General features: G+C 45.6%; 1 protein-coding gene across 2 annotated transcripts in view; it reads right to left on the bottom strand.

Moving 5' to 3' along the window:
• The window catches only part of LOC135476690 (interferon-induced GTP-binding protein Mx-like), a 41,462-nt gene extending 21,961 nt beyond the window's left edge, over nt 1–19,501 (bottom strand). Inside the window, exons 1-3 of one of the 2 annotated variants that reach the window (XM_064756800.1) lie at nt 19,395–19,501; nt 2,268–2,443; nt 134–265 (exon numbers count right to left, since the gene is read on the bottom strand). In XM_064756800.1, coding sequence (XP_064612870.1) covers nt 134–265; nt 2,268–2,406 — 271 coding nt within the window. In that variant the 5' untranslated portion in view covers nt 2,407–2,443; nt 19,395–19,501. The remainder of the gene's footprint in view (nt 1–133; nt 266–2,267; nt 2,444–19,394) is intronic. The other variant, XM_064756801.1, reaches the window with a different exon arrangement.
• Between the last annotated feature and the right edge of the window lie 1,654 nt (nt 19,502–21,155).

Here is a 21,155-nt window from a genome sequence, read left to right as displayed (position 1 = left end):
GACCACTGTTTATTCTGAGACATGAAAGCAGATTTAAATGGAATGAATGAATGAACGAATGATAATGGCTTAACGCCACATTGGCAATTTTCAGCCATATCGTAGCGACCATAGTTCGAAGATGACATATTACTAGTACTGAGTTTGTCCAGTTCACTCTGCGTTTCTGACGCTGCTCCATGGACCACGGGCCCCTCGTTATCGTGTACATCATATACTTCCTCAGACTGGTCGTTGTTCTGCAATGCTGAGGCACCACGTGCAGCTGAAATAACACACGAAACAAGATCTGACAAGTACAGTCACACTTTCCTCATTCTAAGGTATACTGAATCGACTCTTATAGGCTGAGAGTTGAGATCTGATCCTTGGGTGCAATATTACAGCATTGGTCACATTTGATAAATTCATAAAATACATAAAATTCAGCTGAGCCTATAACCTTGATTTACCTGTGTCTTACTTCAGCCAATCAGCCTATAGCTTTGATTTACCTGTGTCTTGCTCCAGCCAATCAGCCTATAACCTTGATTTACCTGTGTCTTGCTCCAGCCAATCAGCCTATAGCCTTGATTTACCTGTGTCTTGCTCCAGCCAATCAGCCTATAGCCTTGATTTACCTGTGTCTTGCTCCAGCCAATCAGCCTATAACCTTGATTTACCTGTGTCTTGCTCCAGCCAATCAGCCTATAGCCTTGATTTACCTGTGTCTTACTCCAGCCAATCAGCCTATAGCCTTGATTTACCTGTGTCTAGCTCCAGCCAATCAGCCTATAACCTTGATTTACCTGTGTCTTACTCCAGCCAATCAGCCTATAGCCTTGATTTACCTGTGTCTTACTCCAGCCAATCAGCAACGATCCCAGTATCCATTAGGATATGGTTTTGCAACGCAAGAACATGTTTAGGTCGACTGCAAACGAGTTGAACAGTATTTCAGCAATATGACGACCGATAGTTTCACGAAGACATTGCAGGCCTACCCCAAGAACACAACACGAAAATTATGACCAGTGCTTGATTAACCAATAGCTGTCCAGCTGTCAGACCTTGGTTTGATCCGTAGTTTTAAAGCAAAATTATAACCACTGTTAGACCTCGGTTTGTTCCATAGCTGTACACCAGCTATAACCACTGTTAGACCTCGGTTTGATCCATAACCACTGTCAGACCTCGGTTTGTTCCATAGCTGTACACCAGCTATAACCACTGTCAGACCTCGGTTTGATCCATAGCTCCACAGTAACTATAACCACTGTCAGACCTCGGTTTGATCCATAGCTGTACAGCAGCTATAACCACTGTCAGACCTCGGTTTGATCCATAGTTCTAGTAACTACAACCACTGTCAGACCCCGGTTTGACCTATAGCTCTACAGCAACTATAATCATTGTGAGATTTCGTCTTGATACATAGCTCTACAGCAGTTACAACCACCGCCAGACCTCTGTTTGACTCATAGCTCTACAGCAATTATAACCACTGCTGGGCCTCGGTTTATCTCATAGCTCTACAGCAGTTACAACCACTGTCCGATCTCCGTTTAACCAATAGCTCTACAGCACTATAACCACTGTCAGACCTTGGTTTCATCCTTAGCTCTACAGCAGTTACAACCACTGTCCGATCCACGTTTGACCCATAGCTCTACAGCACTATAACCACTGTCAGGTCTTGGTTTGATCCATAGCTCTACCACAACTATAACCACTGTCAGACTTCTGTGTGATCCATACCTCTATAGTAAGTATAACCACTGTCAGACCTCGGTTTGATCCATAGTTCTACAGCAGTTACAACCACTGTCGGATCTCGGTTTCACTCATAGCTCTACAGCATATATAACCAACCTCGGTTTGACCTATAGCTGTACAATTTTACTTTAACTACAGCCAGCAGCTGCACAGTTAAATTACAACTATCAGGCAAATGCTTAAAGAGTGAAAAAAAACATAAAAATTACATACAGTTCAGAAAGTGTGTGAAAAGTAAGTCAAGTCTTCAGTATTTTGTTTGCTAATTTTCTGTAAAGAGAAAAAATACACTTGGAAATAATGTCTGTATGGTGGATATTTGAACACCTTTTGGTTTATTTTTTCTTTGTGTAATAATGTTATAAATAAGGATGAAACACCTGTTTAATAAATATATTCACACTAGAATTTGATCTTTTCAACTAACAAGTGTGTTCAATCTGAATTTTGATCATAATCAAACTTCATTCACTACTTGCGTTGCGTAAATTCTATTGAAAAAATAATCTTACTTTCAAAGGTTCCTTGTGGATTTTGGACCGGTTTTGCAAGCTTTGGCTGCTTTTGTTCTTCCTTCAGCTGAGCCCATGGAGAGGAGGACACTTTCTTTGCCTTGTCATCACCTTTACTTTGTTTGGATCGCCCCATCATCTGACGGAAACGTCGATCCCTGTATTCGAAGCTTGAGCTGTAAATAATAAACGACTTTAAAACTTTATCATATAATGATATCACCTCCAAACTGTCCCCTGACAGTCCGACGAATGGTATAAAATGTTTTTCTATTCAGTCACTGATTACATTTTATAATGTACTGAATTTGAAAAAGATTTTCGAACACTGAAGCGTTCACATTGAAAGTATATTTTTTTATATTCAGGGAAATTGAAATTGAATATTGCAGCATTTAGCTCGCTATATAATGAAGGCTAGTTTGGCCATGTGGTTGTGTGCGTGTCTGCTAGCTAATTTTCTCTGTGTTGCTAAACGTGTTCTGATCAATGATTAGGCTCACGGTTGTAGAAGCCGACATAATGAGGTCTACGGAATAGTCCTCATGAAATGAGGAAGATTGTGATATTTATTCACTTCGATGAGCTCATGCATATTGCGAAATCTATACAAAAATGGAAGTTTTAGTTTAATTTATCATATAAAGTAGTGTGATGAAGCTTGCCTGGTGAAATACACGACACTTTCCAATTGAACGCCATGGTTTGCGAACACACAAATGAGCTCTTCCGGTGTCCGGTGTGCTTATGAAAACATGGATTCCTCTAGAGTTCGAGTCAATGTATAAATGTTACTATTATGTGTCATTTTCATACATCAAAAATGTAAAAATCTAGTGTTAGAGCTGTCAGGCACAAGAAGCAGAAGAGAAATAACTTATATTGGTATATTTTATAAACGTAGATGAAAAAACATCATTATTATTTTGAGCAAATTATGTGTGTATGAGTGTATTTAGATCTAAGTAATGATAGGTGTAGCATTGCCATAACAATCATTAGACAAGAAAATAGATACACTGTCTTCACCTTCTAATACGAAATGAATGGCACGGTTTTAACTTTATGAGTAGTTACGTTGTCCTGGGTTTACGTCAAGTTCGTAAATTTCTATTTTCAAATGGCCATAGCTTGGGGGGTAATTCATCCACCCGCAAATCTAAATATTGTCCCCAGTACAATGCAAAGTTCATAAAAATCCGATTGGAGATCTGAGAGGAATTGCCAGTATGTTGCCAAGGTAAAATGATCATCCAGACGGAAGGACGGACTGACAGACGAACAGAGGAAGCTAATCGTTATATTCCCCTCATTATATATACCAAGTGAATAAAAACTCTCCATCTATTTGCGCAAATCTAGACTGACTACTTCTCACTGAACCGCGCCTTACACGGCAGTTCATTCAAATTGATCTGCAGTATATTTACTGAGTCTCGTGCAAATCAAAAACGAAACCAGCTTTACTTATCAGAAACGACAGAACATGTTAATCTTTTCAGTTGTGCAACAATAAAACGCCACAATATTACGGGGAGTTAAAGGTTGTGCAGTAGTATACACAATGCCGGTTCTGGCACACCCTCCCCTTGGTAAATAGAGGCCCCCAGCCCCTATTCCCGGCGAGGTCCAGAAGTTCTAGTATACAGAGTATAGGTTCTGGCGCACCCTCCCCTTGGGGCCCTCTCCATAACAAAATAGAGGCTCCCAGCCCCTTCTCGGGTTCTATTAGACATACCAATTGCACCAGGTATGCTTTTACACCAACTGTGTATACAACATGCCAAGGGGTTACAATAAGTGCCGGTGGCTACCCATCGGCTGAACGGAGCTCTGTGGTAAGAGCTGTCTGGGGGAGTATTGAGGGATTCATTTAGCCAGTCTGCGGAAGGGTCTTGGCACCCAGTCATGTATTAGCTGTGGTCGGGGTGTTAAAAACCGACTTCGGCTTTGCATGGCCTGTGGATATCATAATGCCCAGATGCGGGAAAGGCGACAGAGGCGCAAGGCTTTCTTGGAGGAGTTCAACCGGCTGGCGGCTATAGAAATTTACAATTAGAGAAACAGCACCACCAGGCAGATATCGGCGCTCGAAATTTAGAGTTAGAGAAACAGCACCACCAGGTATACGACGCGTACAATGAACCACCATCAAAAAGCGCGAGCACTAAGAGAGGAGTTTGAGGCGTTCCTAGGTGTGCGGCCCAAGTACCCACGGTCCCGCATTGCCTTGGAAGAACTGCAGGGGATCCTCGACAGGTATAAAACGGCTGTGGCTGAGTGGAAGCGGCTGCAAGACAGCAAGAACTCCCGAAGTAACGAGTTGAAGCAAGACAACAAGAACTTCCTCAGTAACGAGGAGTTGGATGAATTGCTAGGTGGAATACAGGGTGAAAAGAAACTAGAATTCATTAACACCCGCAGGGCCATAAGAAATCTCCTCCGGGCCTGGCAGATGGGCGTACCCGAAGGTGTTTGGACGGACCCCGTAGCCTTCTTAGAAGAAATTCGAGCTAGTATTCGCCAGAAGCTAGAAGAAGAGATCCTGGCACTCAACGGGGTTAAGTTCCAACTAGGCCTCAGGGTTCAGCTGCGAAAGGCCCACGCCGATGGCAGTGAAGAGTATACCAGCCCAGTACTCCGCAGCAAACAGGAGGCCCTCCTAGAGGTCGGTGACATTGACGGGGCTCTAGATAAGGCCTTCCCCACCATCTAGGAGGTGCTAGAAAAATGGACGCAGCGAGGGTCAGGGTAGTCTGTAAATGGCGTGCAAACACTCTGGCTTGACATTGCAAGGTATCAGCCACTGAGAGGCGGGTCCTACATCCCCCTACCTGTGAGTGATAAGAAAGCAGTCATCAATGTGAAGAACAAAGACGACGACTGCCTCCGATGGGCACTCCGGTCTACCTTATTTCCAGCCGCCAGAAACCTTCAGAGAAGGCTTTCGCTTCCCCACCGGTCGCGGGAAGGTCTGTTAGCAGCCTGAAGATGGTCGTTGTTTTCCCCTTTTTCCTACCACTATAATTCATAATGAGTGAAATACTCTTGAGTGCGCCGTAAAACATCAATGACAAAAATAAATAAATACATAAATTAATAATTATATTATTTTAGATAGCAGACAAAAAATATCAACATAACCATGAAGAACAGGTTTGTGGGGTTATACCAAAGGTAAATCAATCGATTTCAATTACAATGTTATGTTACAAGTTGATGTTACGGCGAGCTCTCTGATGTCAAAACGTCTTCTTGTTGGCCTCGGTATATATGGAAGATTTACACGACATTTCATGTCGATCTTTAATCATATCAGTTAAACTCCGATTGGCAAAAGCTTGTCCATACATACATATACGTCAATAGCAAAATGGAATCCAAATGGATTTATGCCCTACGTGAAGACTGAAGGAGACTGAGATCGTATTATCAATATCGTAATATTAATATATGTATAAGTAGAAAAACACGCACAGCAGCTAATATAAACACACCAGGTTACGTAATGTAGATCAAAGCTGTCGCCTGATTCTTTTTAAAACCTTGTTTGAACTTTACTGCTACGACACGGATCTGTCAGTTTACAATGACAAAGAATAATAAAAGCCCCAGCTCTTCCCAGCTTTCACGATAGGGCCTTGACGTCATCAGGGACGCCTGTCATACGCTGCCTGCGTGGTCTTACAAATGCCACTGAAGAATCCAGTGTTAGAAAGTTTGCAATGTAAAAAGAAAACCTAGGGGCACTACTATAATAAAGAATATATGAATTAAGGAACACAGAAAATGACCAATCAATCTTCTAATATGAAAAGTTTAAACTCTGCCCAGAAAAGATGTATTTAAGTTTTCAGATCATTTCACACTATGTATAAACGATATCCCTTAGTAGAAGGCATTGCCTCATTCAACGCAAAAAATGCAAACAACTGCACGTGATGGTGAACGTACCGAACTGTTGAGCAGTGCGCTATTTACAGGCGTTCGTGGGTATTATTCTCATCTCCGTCCGTGCTCAAGCTGAACCATGGCAATTTAAATATATTTACACACTTACCACTTGTTTTACAAAACAGAATTCACAGGGGATACCACAATAGTTATCGTGGGTTCCAAACTGTGTTCTCGACGCTGAATGACCCAAGACATAACCTGATATACAAGACTTTCACCAAACCCAGTCAATTAGACTGCTGTCACATCTTTTTTTTTGTCATATGTTGCACGAACATCGGTGATCTGCTATGCCTTCAATTCTACAGAAAGGCTACCGCTTCTCTTGACATACGCGATTATTTTTTCGAACTCTCCTTTCATGGCGTCTTCTGTGGGCGCCACCATGTTAAATAACTTAATATTTATGCAATTAGTAGAGATTTAGGCCCAAGGGATGTCAAAATACATATTAATTCGCTGATGTTCCTCTATGAACATTTATTCCTAAATTTTGTGGGAAATCACTGTGCTGATGGCGCCCATCTCTACACCAGCCTTGTCTCGGTATCGTAAGATCACATAAATAGGCACGTGATCTTGAACGGCAGGATGGTACTCCAGACAAATGGGTTCTCACAGAATTAGAAAACATTGGTCGAACACAGCTCAAGCTGTAATAAAACTTCTTTGTGTGGCAGTGTTAAAGTATTATCTACAGAACAACTCTGGAAGAAGCAAAAAATTATGCCTTAAGTGTTTCTTAGTGTAAGCGTACTGCTGAAGTCAAAATTTGAAATGTGAATTAAACGCTTATTTCTAAATCATATCAATTAAAATTAGAAAAACTTAACAGTGTTACATTGAGACAAATGTGTCTAATACTTAGCCTTTGGGGACAGGAAGTGTATAGTTCGTCAAGGTCTTGAGTTTTGACCTGTAGTTTTGATATATATAGGTCAAAATTCGCCATATGTGGAATCGAATCCCGATGTCTACAGCGTTTGTTTTCCCCTTTGTTCCCGATGTTCCCGTGTATACCCGTGTTCACGCCAACCGTCACTCACTTAACACATCATCAGTGACAACTACCCCATGAAGATAACATTTCATCCCTTGTCCAGAAGAAACGAAACAATACATCACAATGTGGTCGGTGCATGGTCTCGATGAGACTCATGGTCGGCGTTCAGTTTTGGGTGATTTCAGAATTACACAGTGTATTTTCAAGGATTATGTTTCAACTGACAAACACAGAAGCCCTTGCTTAAAGCAACTATGTTGGTTATCTATAGCTTCATTAGAAATGTCAGACCTACCTGCACCAGCTTGTACGGGATTCGGGTATAGGAGAATTACAACATATAGACATAGAAACAGAACACTACTCTTCTCCATGTTACGTCTGCTTACACGAAGAGATTCAGTTTGCTATGATAAGACACTCCTTCTTAAGCGGCAATTCTGGGCTGGCGGATAAACTTAACATTGTATATTAATGCGCTCAACGGACCGTCGTCTAGCAAACAGTGCGTATAACTGACTGTCAAATGTGCACGCAGTGAGTACTACCTCATTCTACGGTGGTACGACTCTGCCTGTTTTTCTCCAAAAATATGGTGGTACAATACCATTTGTTTTTCTCCGAAAGATTGCCCATGGAGATATTTATACTGCATAGTGGTCGTTAAAAATGGGGACAGAAACTGCGAAAGAATCCGGTTGTTTATTTGAAGAGTGAGAGGTAATTACTCACCGAACAACAGGCCCTAGCTTGTTTTGTTGAATGATACATAGGACGCGGGAAAGGGTTACACTGCCTGGTACACGTACGCTGTAGGCCCACGATCCGGGCCCGTTTCACAAAGTCCACATAGTGCTACCTGCACGTAAGTTCCATGGCGGCGAGCAATATTGTGGGTATTATTAGGTCGCCATGGTATTTGCGTGAACATTGCACTACATGTGTTTTGTGAAACGGGGCCCTGCTGTTACTCTGTATGACATACATATGCACCTTTGCTTCTTATAGGTGCTGCTTGTCGACTTGAAAAGATAATGGAATGGGATAACCCTACCTCTAGAATTGAGCCATGGCATGTCAGAGTTACTCAGTCCTGAGATCGGTTGGCTTAGCTAAGGTAAGCTGGGAAGAATGAAATAAAAGCCGATTCCACAAAGTCATTTCTGACTTAAAACAGTACCGGGAAATTTGTCAAAATGTGTTGTGTTCTGGCTGAATTGTGACAGTTACATTTACTTCTCATAGATCTCCATAAAGGATATCTTATAAGGCACAGGCGCAAGGCTATATTAAAGAGTTGTAATTTAAATGAAATGCGCATATAGGTTTCAAAAATACTGAGAAACCAGCAAGTTGGATATTTGTTATTGCCGTATAATGGTTGACTAATAAAAGGAGTCACGTGGTACAGCATGCGGTTATTCGGTGTTAATGGCCGTGTAAATGTAAAATAAATGCAAGTGTATAACACAGTTGAATGCCCCGGATGTGATGTATAATATTGGGTTACTGCACGTGTACATTCTCTGTCGTGTTTGCACAAAACACATTTGGACTGGTGTGTTTCAACTGCAGAAGTAGCCTGCACAGAAAGTGTAAACAATATGACATATATATTTTCCAAATTACACGAGGTTATTAAAATACACAATTATTATATGGTTGTATATCGATCGCGTAAGACAAAAATATGGACTATACGATGATATACCAATATGGCCATTCGTATTGTGGTAAAATAGACTCGTCTTTTTTATATCTCTTGTCGAATTGGACGATTCGATAATGCAAATTGTATCGCCGGGATGCGGCATATGACAGACTCTATTTCACTCCACTTGTCGAATTCGTCGAGTCGAAAATACAAATTGTGTCTCCTGGGTGCGGTTTATGAAATAGACTTGCCCTACATTTTTATTCTGTTTCTCCCGGTCTCTGCCGAGTTTCCTCCCACCATTGCTGCCCCCCTCCGTATAAGTGAAACATTGTTGAGTACAGTGTTAAACACCAGTCAAATAATTGAATGAATATTTTCATGTCTGTACCACGAATCGCATGGTGTGAACGCACCGTTATGTTGAATATGTTTACATAAATCTCTTTGGAGCTTTACTCATGTAATGTGTAGAGTGCACGAAGACGAATTTAACAGCAACGCCTGCTTTTGGGCCAGAGAAAAGCCCGTGTAATGTTTATGTAGTGGAGAAACAACGAGGAACAGTCGCGCCGCGTCGATTCTTTTTCAAGAATCAACTGCCCCGAGTTGTTCCTCCAACTTAAACGTGTTTATAGTCATGTAGCAACTATCGGGTTTTTTTTTCAAGAATCGCACTGGATCATTTCAAACAAATAAAAAAAAAGTTGCATCAAAATTAGCGTCAATGAATGCTCTTTCGTGCCGGCTCAGTGGCATGTATAACCATGGTTGATCTTTCGTGACGGTGTTACATGAAGTTTTAGTGCAATAGCAGTTTTCAGCCAGTGGAGGTCCAGTCGGTTGCACCGTACAAAGGTACTACATGAGCAAACACTGGGTGTGTAAGATTATGTACAGTGACTTGGACGGGGAATAATACATTCTTCATTTCTTAAAAATGCGAATGATCTTTAGCACGCAAAGAAGTACAACTCATCTGTGCGTCAGCGGATTTGTTTCGACTGGTCATAATTCTACAACGGTCGTTTATTACATGGCGTTGGAATGTATGCTCTTACTCTGTATCCATACACGATCAGGAATTGGTAGAAACAGTTATGACAGTATTGACAACAATGCTGAGCAAAGCAATTGACTGATACAACCTGTTGGCGTACTGGCACAAATAAGTGAGAAATACGTTGTATTATCTTTCGTACGGTGGCAACCACGGATTCATAACTGTTCTTGTTTTCACTCTGTTGTTAATACATGTTCTGTAGGGGTTTGAATTGTAGGTGGTGCCTGATGGCTGTTTGTCCCTTGCAAAGATTGGGGCAGTATGCAGTTTGGTGTTAAGCAAAGGACTGACGTCACAACAAACGTCTAAAAGAAGAGGGTTGTATGGTATTCCCTGATAGCTCAGTGGGGATATAGGAATGTTTTAGAGCCTTATGCGCGGTGGATTCGGATCCCGCTTTACTGTATGTGGTAAAAATCGTCACCATTTTAAACCATAAACTCTTAAGTGTTGAATTCTTGAAAAAATAATCCAGCTGCTCAGACAATAGCCTCCGCGCCCATCTCTCAGATCCCTAAAGCGGAGGGAAATAACGGCCTCGCCATCAACGTGTCTCGGGTGGGAGAAGGGTGTGATCGTGCATCGTCTCAGCAAGCAGCCGGCGACACGCCCCGAATCAATCTGCTGCTGATTGAGACAAATGATTGAGGCAAATTAAATTATACGTGGATAAAAGACCTCGATCGTTTCCTGTCCCAAGAAAGTAAGACACAACATCGTAAACACTTCTGCGAGCGTGGTCTACACGGTTACACAAGGGAGGACCTGCTCGAGGCGCATAAGCCGGAATGCCGAGGGATTGGCCAGACGGCGGTGAGGGTGGAAATGCCCCAGGAGGGGGGAAACAAGTTCTCCTTCCAGAACCATCACAAAACAGCTACCGGCTCCGTTCATCATATATGCCGACTTCGAGGCTCTGACCAAAAAGGTTGAAGGCCCGCCGCACAGCCCCACAGAGAGCAGCACTCAAAATACTCAGCACCACGAGCCCTGCAGTTACTGCTATGTTGTGGTGCGTTGCGACGGCCGCACAAAACGCCCCGTGGAATACAGAGGCCCTAACGTGACGGAACACTTCCTCAGAGCTCTCCAACAGGAGGAGCGGGAAATCAAAATGTTCTAGCTAACCCTATAGCCATGAGGATGACTCCCCAGGACTGGCAGGCCCACAACAACGCCACAACCTGTCACGTGTGTGAGATGCCTCTAGGCGTCGATTCTGTGCGCGATCACTGCCATATCACCGGCAAGTACAGAGGCGCGGCCCATAACGTATGCAACCTAAATTTGCGGCTGGGTCCCAAGACAGCCATACCAGTAGTCTTCCATACCTACGGGGCTACGACGGGCACCTCCTGATGCAAGCCATAAGTAAGGTGGAGAGCCGCATCTCCTGCATCCCCAACAACACGGAAAAGTACATCTTCTCGCTGGGGCAGCTCCGCTTCATCGACAGCGTTCAATTCTTACCGACTTCCCTTGACAATCTGGTTGAGGCCAACAAACCTGAGGCTTTCCACATCACAGCCCGGTATGAGCCCGCCGAAGAAAAACGAAAGCTACTCATGCGCAAGGGTGTCTACCCCTATGAGTATATGGACTCCTGGGAGCGCTTCGACGAGTCCAGCCTCCCACCCAAAGAGGCTTTCTACAGTAAGCTCAAAGCCGGAGGCATTAGCGATGAGGACTACATCCACGCTCAACAGGTATGGGAGGTATTTGACTGCACCAATCTGGGAGACTTTGCAGAAGAAAAAGTAAAGACACAGACCTTTACTGCCGCACAGACGTGCTCCTATTGGCTGATATGTTTGAGGCCTTCCGGAAGACTTGTTTAGAGCAGTATGGATTGGGCCCAGCTCACTACGAGCCCAGGTCTCTCGTGAGATGCGCTGTTCAAGAAGACCTGGGTAGAGCTGGAGCTGTTGACGGACTATGACCAACATCTCTTCATTGAGAAGGGGTTGCGAGGGGGTATCTCCATTGTAAGTAAGCGATACGCCAAAGCCAATAATCCGCAGGTGGAGGGATACAACCCCGAAAGTCCAAACAGCTACATCCAATACCTAGACGCCAATAATCTATATGGCTGAGCTATGAGTCAGTTCCTTCAACGGGCGGGGTAGATGACGCACGGCGTCTCGGTGAAACGATTGCTACCCACCCCCACGACAGTCCTTCCAGTTACATCCTCGAGGTCGACTTAGAGTATCCGGCCGGCCTACATAACGCACATAACGGCTACCCATTAGCCCCGGAGCGTCTGGTGGTCCAGAAGGAGTGGATGTCGAACTATCAGCACGGTCTTCTCAGCAAGAAAGCGCCCACCGAGGTCGAAAAATTGGTCCCCAACTTCCGCAACAAGGAACGGTACGTCCTGCACTACCGGAACCTACAGCTGTATCTATCTCTGGGAATGCGCCTGACAAAGGTTCACCGGGCCCTGAGATTCGCCCAGAGCCCTTGGATAGAGCCCCTATATCAGGATGAACACCGAGTTCCGAAAAACGGCCGCGAATAAATTCGAGAAGGACCTGTACAAGCTAATGAACATCTCGGTCTTCGGAAAAAACTATGGAGAACCTTCGACGCGTGTGGACGTCAAGCTGGTTTGCTCTGGAGAAGACGACAAGATCTGACGCACGGGCAAACATATTTGATGATGACCTCGCAGCGATTCAGATGCACAACACCCGTCTAGTCCTGAACCGACCTATCTATGTTGGCATGAGCATTCTAGATCTCTGAAAGCACCTGATGTACGACTTCTACTACAATCACATGAAGGCCCAGTACGGAGAGCGCTGCCAGCTCCTCTACACTGACACGGATAATCTGCTACCTCGAGATTCAGACTGAGGATGTTTATAGGGATATGGCTGAGAATGCAAACCTGTACGACACCTCAGATTACCCCACAAGACCACCCCCTGCACAGCGTAGCAAATATGAAGGTCTTGGGGGAAAATGGTGTGCGCCCCAAGATGTACTCCTTTCTGGAGGCCGGTGGAGCCAACATTAAGAAGGCCAAGGGCGTGAAAAAGGGTGTTGTGGAAAAGCACATCCGCCATAAGCAGTACAAAGAGGCCCTCTTCGAGAAAAAGATCTTCCGTCACGGTATGGACGTGCTGCGATCAGAGCGCCACCATATCTACGGACAGCACCTGAATAAGGTCTCACTGTCCCCCCTTCGATAGTAAGCGCTGGACCGCCGAAGATGGTGTTCACACCTTGGCTTATGGCCATAGAGATGCGGCGCCCGCAGGGTGGGCTGGGATGGACGTCCTCATCGAGGAACTACTGACGCCGTAGAACCCCATCCGGGGAAGCTGAGTATCGAGAGGGCACTATAAGCAACTCTTCACGACCGAAGCCCCGTCGCGGGCCATCCGACGTATCGTCCTAGATAGTACAGCACGGTCTCATTAGGCTTTGTGACAGAGCGCCCCAGCCGATATATCTCTAGAGACCACACAGGATCAGTTGCGCGACGGCGACCGCCCTCCAGCTCTCCAGGCTGATAGAGATAACGAACGCCAACACCCTCGGGGATCTTCCGCTCATTAAGTCCAACGGGGCGACCTGGAACCGTCGAGGAAAGCTTATGTGGCACCTCTTGTGTCTTGATTGCGTCTTTCGGCTTTTTACCGACCAGTCTCGTTGTCTCGTTATTCAGAGGGGCCACAACAGAGGGCAGCCGAGCCACCCATTCAGTAGACCGATGTTCGGGGAGGGGTGGGGGGGGGGGGGGGCGCATCTCCTGGGCGTACTGATGTCCAAAGAGCCGCTCAGCCAGAGTACGGTTGAAACGCTCCACTATGCCTTGGTCTCGGTGGATATTCACGCGGTCTCGGAGGACTGTGACATCGTGTTTGGCCAGCAGTTGGCTCACCGCACCCATGAACGAGGGCTGTAGACGAAAAAGATGTTAATCGTCGCGGCGTATTTGCGCGCGCACAACCACCTCACTACTAAGATCGTGCCTAAGATCATACGGCGAGGAGCTCGATGGCGAGTCCGGCACAGTCAGTTCGGATTACTTGGTGAGTTTTGCGATCCCGTAACTCACACCCCCAACCACACACATCCCCAGGATGACGAAGGTCATCTCGCGGTGTTTTTGATCTTCACTAGGCACATAGAAATCGGAGAGCTGTGGCTCTGAGCCCAGCAGCGCCTCGCGTGCATCGCGTGTAAGAGTTTTGCCCGTGACCCTAGAATACTCGCGGATTGCAGCGTCGACATCCTGGACAGCGTGGCCCTGGCGGCGGAGTTCATCGTTGATCCAGTCCAAGCGCTCAGTGCGCTTTCGGGCCCATTTTTCCTGGGCGGCTTGGAGCTGCTCTACAGCGCGGTCATGGCGCCTCCGCTCTTCGTCGACACCGGACCTCCTCAGCATCGAAAACATATAGCTGCTCCCACTGAAGGCCAAAGCGTTTACGAGGGCGCCGCCCATCATCATTGCGATGGAGGCCATTACTACTGGATTACATTGGGAAGAATGAGCCCTTGTTTAATTAGCAGTTCCATCGAAAACATGGCCAGGCCTACATCTGCAATGACCATGCCGGCGTCACGGGGAGTTAAGTCCAGCTTCGGGAGGGCTCCTTTCAGGAACGTCTGGCCGAGACGAGTAGCCAGTAGCCAGGAGAGAGACCACAGCGGCGTGGTAGGCCGCTTTGACTAGCACTTTTCCGTCACTGGGTGGAGTAGACATGCTGCTCTATATAGAAAGGGCCGCGACGTGTATTCAAATGGAGGTTCTTTTCTTGCGGCGTGATATCTGCACCTCGTGCATGCGGCGTAATATCTGCACCTCGTGCATGTGCTGTATAGCGGCTGCGCCACACGCGTAGCAACACCAGCACTGCAAGGCTGCCAACGCCTAATAACGCCAGGGGCGCCCTCCAGTGGGTGATTTGGTGTGCCTTCGTAGAATCAGGTTCCTTCGCAAAATCTGTGGCTCCCCCCTCCTTCGTAGAATCCGGTTCCTTCGGCTGTTTCTTGGTGGAATCAGCTGCGCCAAGCAAAGCAGCGTTTGCCTCGCGAAGCTCGTCCTTGAGCTTTTCAGCCTTGGCCTTTCTCGCTGCAGCACCCGCTCGACCCGCAGCGATTTTTTGGGGATTCTTCGCAGGGCCGTCATTCGTAGAATCCGCTGTCACCCTCTCCTCTTCCTTCGGGCATTCCGGATTCGTTGTGCTCATGTTTTTCTGGATCATTCGGCTCATTTCTAGGACTGCAGTTGTGTTTAAATGAGCAGTCCTCAGCAGTGATCAACGCCATGGTTAAGGGAGCTAAGTACTTTCCATAGCAGTAGTGCAGCCAGCAGCTGGCACTGCTAATCGCCTGTTCAACAGATGGGTCGGTGGCGAGCTGTGCCATTAGCTTTGGTCGATTCTCGGGTGGGATAAGTAGGAGCCAGCTGGCCGCCCTTACATATGATCTCAATAACATACCTCCGAGACCGTCAACCATCCGCGCACCGAGCTTAGTCTCGTACCGGGAGTACAGCCTTTTAACGTCTTCGTCGCTCATGGCGTCGATCTCAGCGGCTGTTACGTCTTTTCCCAGATATCGCTTAACCTGCCCACCCGCCGCAAGTGCCGCCAGCCTATCCCTGTGCCGCCATGCATCATCTTCTTGGCTGGGGACGGGCTGTTGGCTGGGGTCGGGCTGTTGGCTGGGGCCGGGCTGTTGGCTGGGGCCGGGCTCCTCCTCTGCGCCCAGAATCTCGTCTATAAGCTCGTCGGTATCCATGCTTCATACGTTTATTAGACGTAGGGGCGCCTACGTCTAATATATAATCTTAGATGTGGCGGGCGTATCAGTCATTAGCAGGAGCTTAGAATGCGGATTGTTCTTGAGCTTCTGTCGAACCTCTGCCTTTTTGCTCTCGGCCTCGATGATGTGGTTCTCCTCCAGGCATTCGTTGAACGAGTGCCGATCTTTGCAGTGGAATAAAGCCACCCACCTTGTCTGCTCGCGAAAGTCTTTGAGGACGGCGTTGTATTTCTGAGTGAGGACCCAGACGCTTTGCTTTGCATGACGGCGCGAGAAAGCCATGAATGACAGCATTTTTTGTTTCTTTTTCATCGCCTCCAACGCGCTACAATCATCGATGATGTATAGGGTGGGCTCCCCCTCGAACAATCTGTAGAAAGCTCCCAGGCAGTCGTTGAGCCGCTCGCCGGGGTCAAAACAATAGACCTCAGGGTCAGACAGTATCCATCGCCGCCGGTACGCCTCGTTATGCTTAAGAGTGGGGCACAGGATCACAATGTGATGAAAGAAACCGCGGAAAGGGCCCTCAAGCAGGTCCAGCACGAAGACTGTTTTGCCGCAGTTCGTCTGCCCACAGATAATCGCGCAGTGGGCGTCATCAATAAAGCGCGCTAACGAATCTACCATTCTGGATGTGCAGCTTTGCGTCCATGATCACATAGAGATATACGTTCAACACGCCGGGAGCTTCTCTCTCTTTTGTCACCTGTATCGTGATCCCCTCGCTGGCGTTCAGAACGCGCCTCCCACTGCCATGCAGCTCGTCATCGTCGCTTGGCCGAAGGTCAAGCCAGAAGGCGTGCTTGTGCGTCAAGAACTCTTCCAGGGAAACGTCTGCCAGGCCTAAGTCTTTAACGACCCTGGCCACCTCAGGGTCCCGCTTTCGTAGGGGTGAGCTGGCGAAGAACCTCTGGACCTCGCCCCATTGCTGGTATGCCCGCATGCCCTGGCTGTACAGCTGATTTGGGACCCCTTCTATTGTGACTTCTACTTTGGTGATCTTCGGGTTGTAGAAGGATTCCGACCTCCTCTTCCACGGGGTTCCTTTAGTCTCGAACAGCATGAGGATGCCCTTCATTGCTCTCGCGGGAATGTTCAGGTTTATGGTCCAGAGAGTATCAGACTTGTCCTTCACAAACTTTCGGTGGTGGAGGACGCGATCATACAGAATGGAGACGCCCCCGGCAAACTGGGTGCGGATCTGTCTAGCGAGCTCCTCTTCGGTGACCATATCGAACTCCAGGTTGATGTTGTCGATGGTGTAAGTCGCGTCGGCATCGTCTGTTGCCTGGATGACCCGACTGAAATCGTTGAACGTCAGTTCGTACTCCAGTCGTTAATTCGTTAGCCGCCGATTTCACGCAAAGGCTAAGAAACATAACGATATACGGCTGTTAGCCGAGGGCAAACTTAACAGCATCCGTGCGCAGGTGTCTACGGCATTATCCGATGGTGTTATTTCGGACGTAGAGTTCAAGCAAGTCGTTCAGGAGCTCAAGAACTACTCTGATCTGAAGCAGGAGATACGCGCTAAGTCTCGTAAGATATTCAACGCCGTAGAGATCGATGAAAGCACGAAAAAACAGCTTATAGATCGCGGCCGAAAACTAGCTCGGCAAGAGCTGAAAAACGCTCTTTCCGAATGATGTTCTGGGGGTTAGGGTTGTCGCCTCATTAGCTCGGGCAGCAGCCGGTTTTCATAATACTGCCGGATTGGCTCGGGGTGATCTACCGAAGCGCACACGTCGTTGGTGAAGAGCTTCAGCACAAGCAGCCGGCCCGCGTTGTCGCGTCCGTCTTCAAACATGTTGTGGGTGACTTCTTTGTAGCCTCGCAAGTCTTGCATCGTGCCGACTAACTTCGCCCAAATAGGCTGGCTGGTCGTTTCCATCGTGCGAGATCCCATGATTATTCATTGTATTCGTTGTATACTAATAAGAAATTTCGATAGCCATCAGACCCTCGGCTGGGGCCTCTATTTTGTTCTGGGGAGGGCCCCAGAGGGAGGGTGGTCCAGAACTCCTATTCTGTATACTACTAGTATACATACATATAATATTAATACACTTTGAAACAGTGTACTGGTCTGTGGGCTGTTGATTCAAAATTTTACCCGTCAAAAATACCCCCTTTGGCTGGATTGCCCGTCAGGTTGGGCGGATGTCTGGCTAGCCTGGTGCCCTGGGGTAAAAAAATTTCTGCCCAGTGTGGATTTTTGAACCCATGGTCCAAAAAAAGCAAAAGGCCTGGTTTATAGCTCAGCCTTTTACCAATTAATCACCACCCTAACGGCTGGCTCCGGATTTTTTTGCGCTAGCGACCCACCGTTAGGGGGGTTAGTTGGGGCTGACACATCCCACTACCTCTGGGCCATCTACAACACCCCTTGGTAAGGTCTCTCTGCCCCCGAAACTGTCGAAAGTTGCAGAGATTCCTTAGAAGTGCGTAGAGCCCGGCGCCATATGCAGGTAACGCATTCATATACTACATATACAGGAGACCAAATCCGGATTTGAGCTAGCAAACATCCCCTTATACATGTAGTACATGAATACGCCCCTTACACACAGCGCCTTTCCCACCTCTGTCAGCCGACTGAGCTATATCCCACGACCCACGAAACATAGGCTAAATTGGAAAGTCATAAACGCATAAACAAAATTTCTCCACTCCTCCTAAAAAAATACTGGATCTTATCAAACAAGACACGCTGAAAAAAGCTGTCACATTTATTTTTCATAAAAATCAGTGGTTTAAGCCCTATAGTTGGGAGAAAATCAGCTGAATCACCCTGTTGTGCAACACAGCCGGCCTATATATAGGCTATAGGCCTTATCTGTTAAATGCCAACTAGGTCGCCTCATATCAATGTGTATGTGTAGACTAGATAAGCGTGTACGCCTTGGCTGGGGAGGCGCCTAAGGGGGGGGGGGGTGTTATGGGGGAAGCAGGGAAAGGGGGGTGGGATCCTCTATTTTGTTATGGGGAGGGCCCCAAGGGGAGGGTGCGCCAGAACCTATACTCTGTATACTAGAACTTCTGGACCTCGCCGGGAATAGGGGCTAGGGGCCTCTATTTACCAAGGAGAGGGTGTGCCAGAACCGGCATTGTGTATACTACTTTGTGCTGTTCAAGCATACATTCAAGAGAAAAAGCCTCACAGGCGGAGAGACCTGATAACACATCAGTTATCGTTTTAAGGACATGGTCACTTGGGAACAACCAAACGCCACAATATTAGGGGAAATTAAAGGTCGTACCGTTCAAACATACATTCAAGTGAAACGCTTCAGTGTTTCGTGTTCACGTTCAATACACCTAACATCCATTCAGCAACTCAATGAAGACTTAAGACGGATGGAAAGATTTATTTATTTATTTGATTGGTGTTTTACGCCGTACTCAAAAATATTTCATTTATACGACGGATAGTGGGAGGAAACAGGACAAAACCCGGGGGCAACCCACGACCATCCGCAGGTTGCTGCATCATTACGCTGCCCTAGCGCACTAACCAACTGAGTCACGGAGGCCCCTGGATAGAAAGAGTAGTCTGTTGTTCCGACCTTCAGATGAATAGATTCCTTTATGTTATCAACTCTATAGAGTTCATCAAACGTCGCTGACGCTGAAATGCTGCACATATAGAATAAAATATCAAACACTTACGTTTGCCCGCTGCCTGTAAATCAACACCCGACCGACTGGTCTCCTCCTTACACGTCCCGCACTGAGGACGTATCGTTCACGTTTATACACTGAACCTGGAATATTTCTGTTGAGTCAATTGCAAAACGAAAATGAAAGCAAATTCACTTCTGGGAAATAGAACGGCACTACCTTGATATTTACTTTAAAACACTGATCTGGTCAAGTTTGTACATGAGCACATATTACACCTACATACAGGTGACAACATACCAGATATACATGGTGAGGTTTATTTGCCTTTTATCGACTGTGCCATGTAAATCGAGCTGTTCTCCTGACAATCGTTCTAATTTATTCCTCAGGGTAACACAAACGCCAATTGAGGCTTTATCCCATAAGAGTATTTTTGCCATAATTTAAGAATTTGATTAGAGTTTAACGCCGTAATCAAGAACTTGTACTTACAGATATATTCGACACGGCCGAGGTAAAGTGTATAGGTGGAGACGATAATATAAGGCTAGGCCACGGGAAATGTCCTCACACAGTTTTAACATAGTGTACACTTTAAATTCAGATATAGCTACAAGAAAAAAATATCTGGTTCCGCTGTTACACATGTTTAATATGTAAACAATTTTCATTAAATTATGCATGTGGAGTCAGAAAGAACATACTGTGAGATCACCATGCCATCAAAGAAAGATGATTTGCCAGAAGTTGTAAGCAACACAAGTGATGCATTCAATCTGTTAAAACTTTCCTACAACTTGCATTCTAAACTTTATACATGTGCTTTGTTAGTTTATATACTTTCACACATCATTAGGTGAAGTAACACTTTAGGCCCTCGATGTCAGCAATACTACTTTGTATGCTCACTCCGAATGGCAAATGATGCTTTGAATGTTGGTTGGCATATGAAAGTTAAGATACTAAGACAATTTAAATAACATTATAAAAAAACTCTTTGTCTGTTTTCCTTTTTTGTGTGTTCCAGAGAGGGATGCCCTTATAAGAGAAGTAGAGAAGCTTGGGTGACACAGACAATACGCGGTGGAATGCAGAGTCACACTGTAGACTGGCTAGGACTCAACACTGCGATAGCCACCACCGATAGCAACACTTTTTTAAGATATTGTGTCCTATATGTAAAAGGATACAAGTGTCCCACATCATGTACCAATCACGTAGAGCAATTTGAAATGATTCATGCAACAATAATTTCTGAACTGTCTACATTTATTGTATATAATCTTGTATATTATATATATATATATATACAGGGTATATATATATATATATATATATATATATATATATATATATATATATATATATATATATATATATATATATATATATATATACAGGGTATATATATATATATACAGGGTATATATACATACAAGCGAAGAATGTGCATATATGAATCGTAAAGGTTTCTGGAACGACATAAACTGTTTCTCTCAATATGATCAAGTTTATGCCTCTATTGTATGTTTAGGTACGCTTGCATCTGTTTTTGTGCAATAGTTATTCACATCGTTCGTCACACATCATACAGAAAGTTGACTTTGGTAATATTCCTTATCACAGTTATCGAAATCCACATTCCTGGTTGATTACAAGTTTCGAAATCCACATCGCTGGTTGATTACATTTATCGAAATCTACATCAATGGTTGATTACAATTATCGAAATCTACATCCCTGGTTGATTACAGTTATCGAAATCTAAATCCCTCGTTGATTACAATTATCGAAATCCACATTCCT

The sequence above is a fragment of the Liolophura sinensis genome, chromosome 10 (assembly GCF_032854445.1).
Source record: "Liolophura sinensis isolate JHLJ2023 chromosome 10, CUHK_Ljap_v2, whole genome shotgun sequence".
Lineage (NCBI taxonomy): Eukaryota > Metazoa > Mollusca > Polyplacophora > Chitonida > Chitonidae > Liolophura > Liolophura sinensis.
This window is presented reverse-complemented; position numbering and strand designations above follow the sequence as displayed.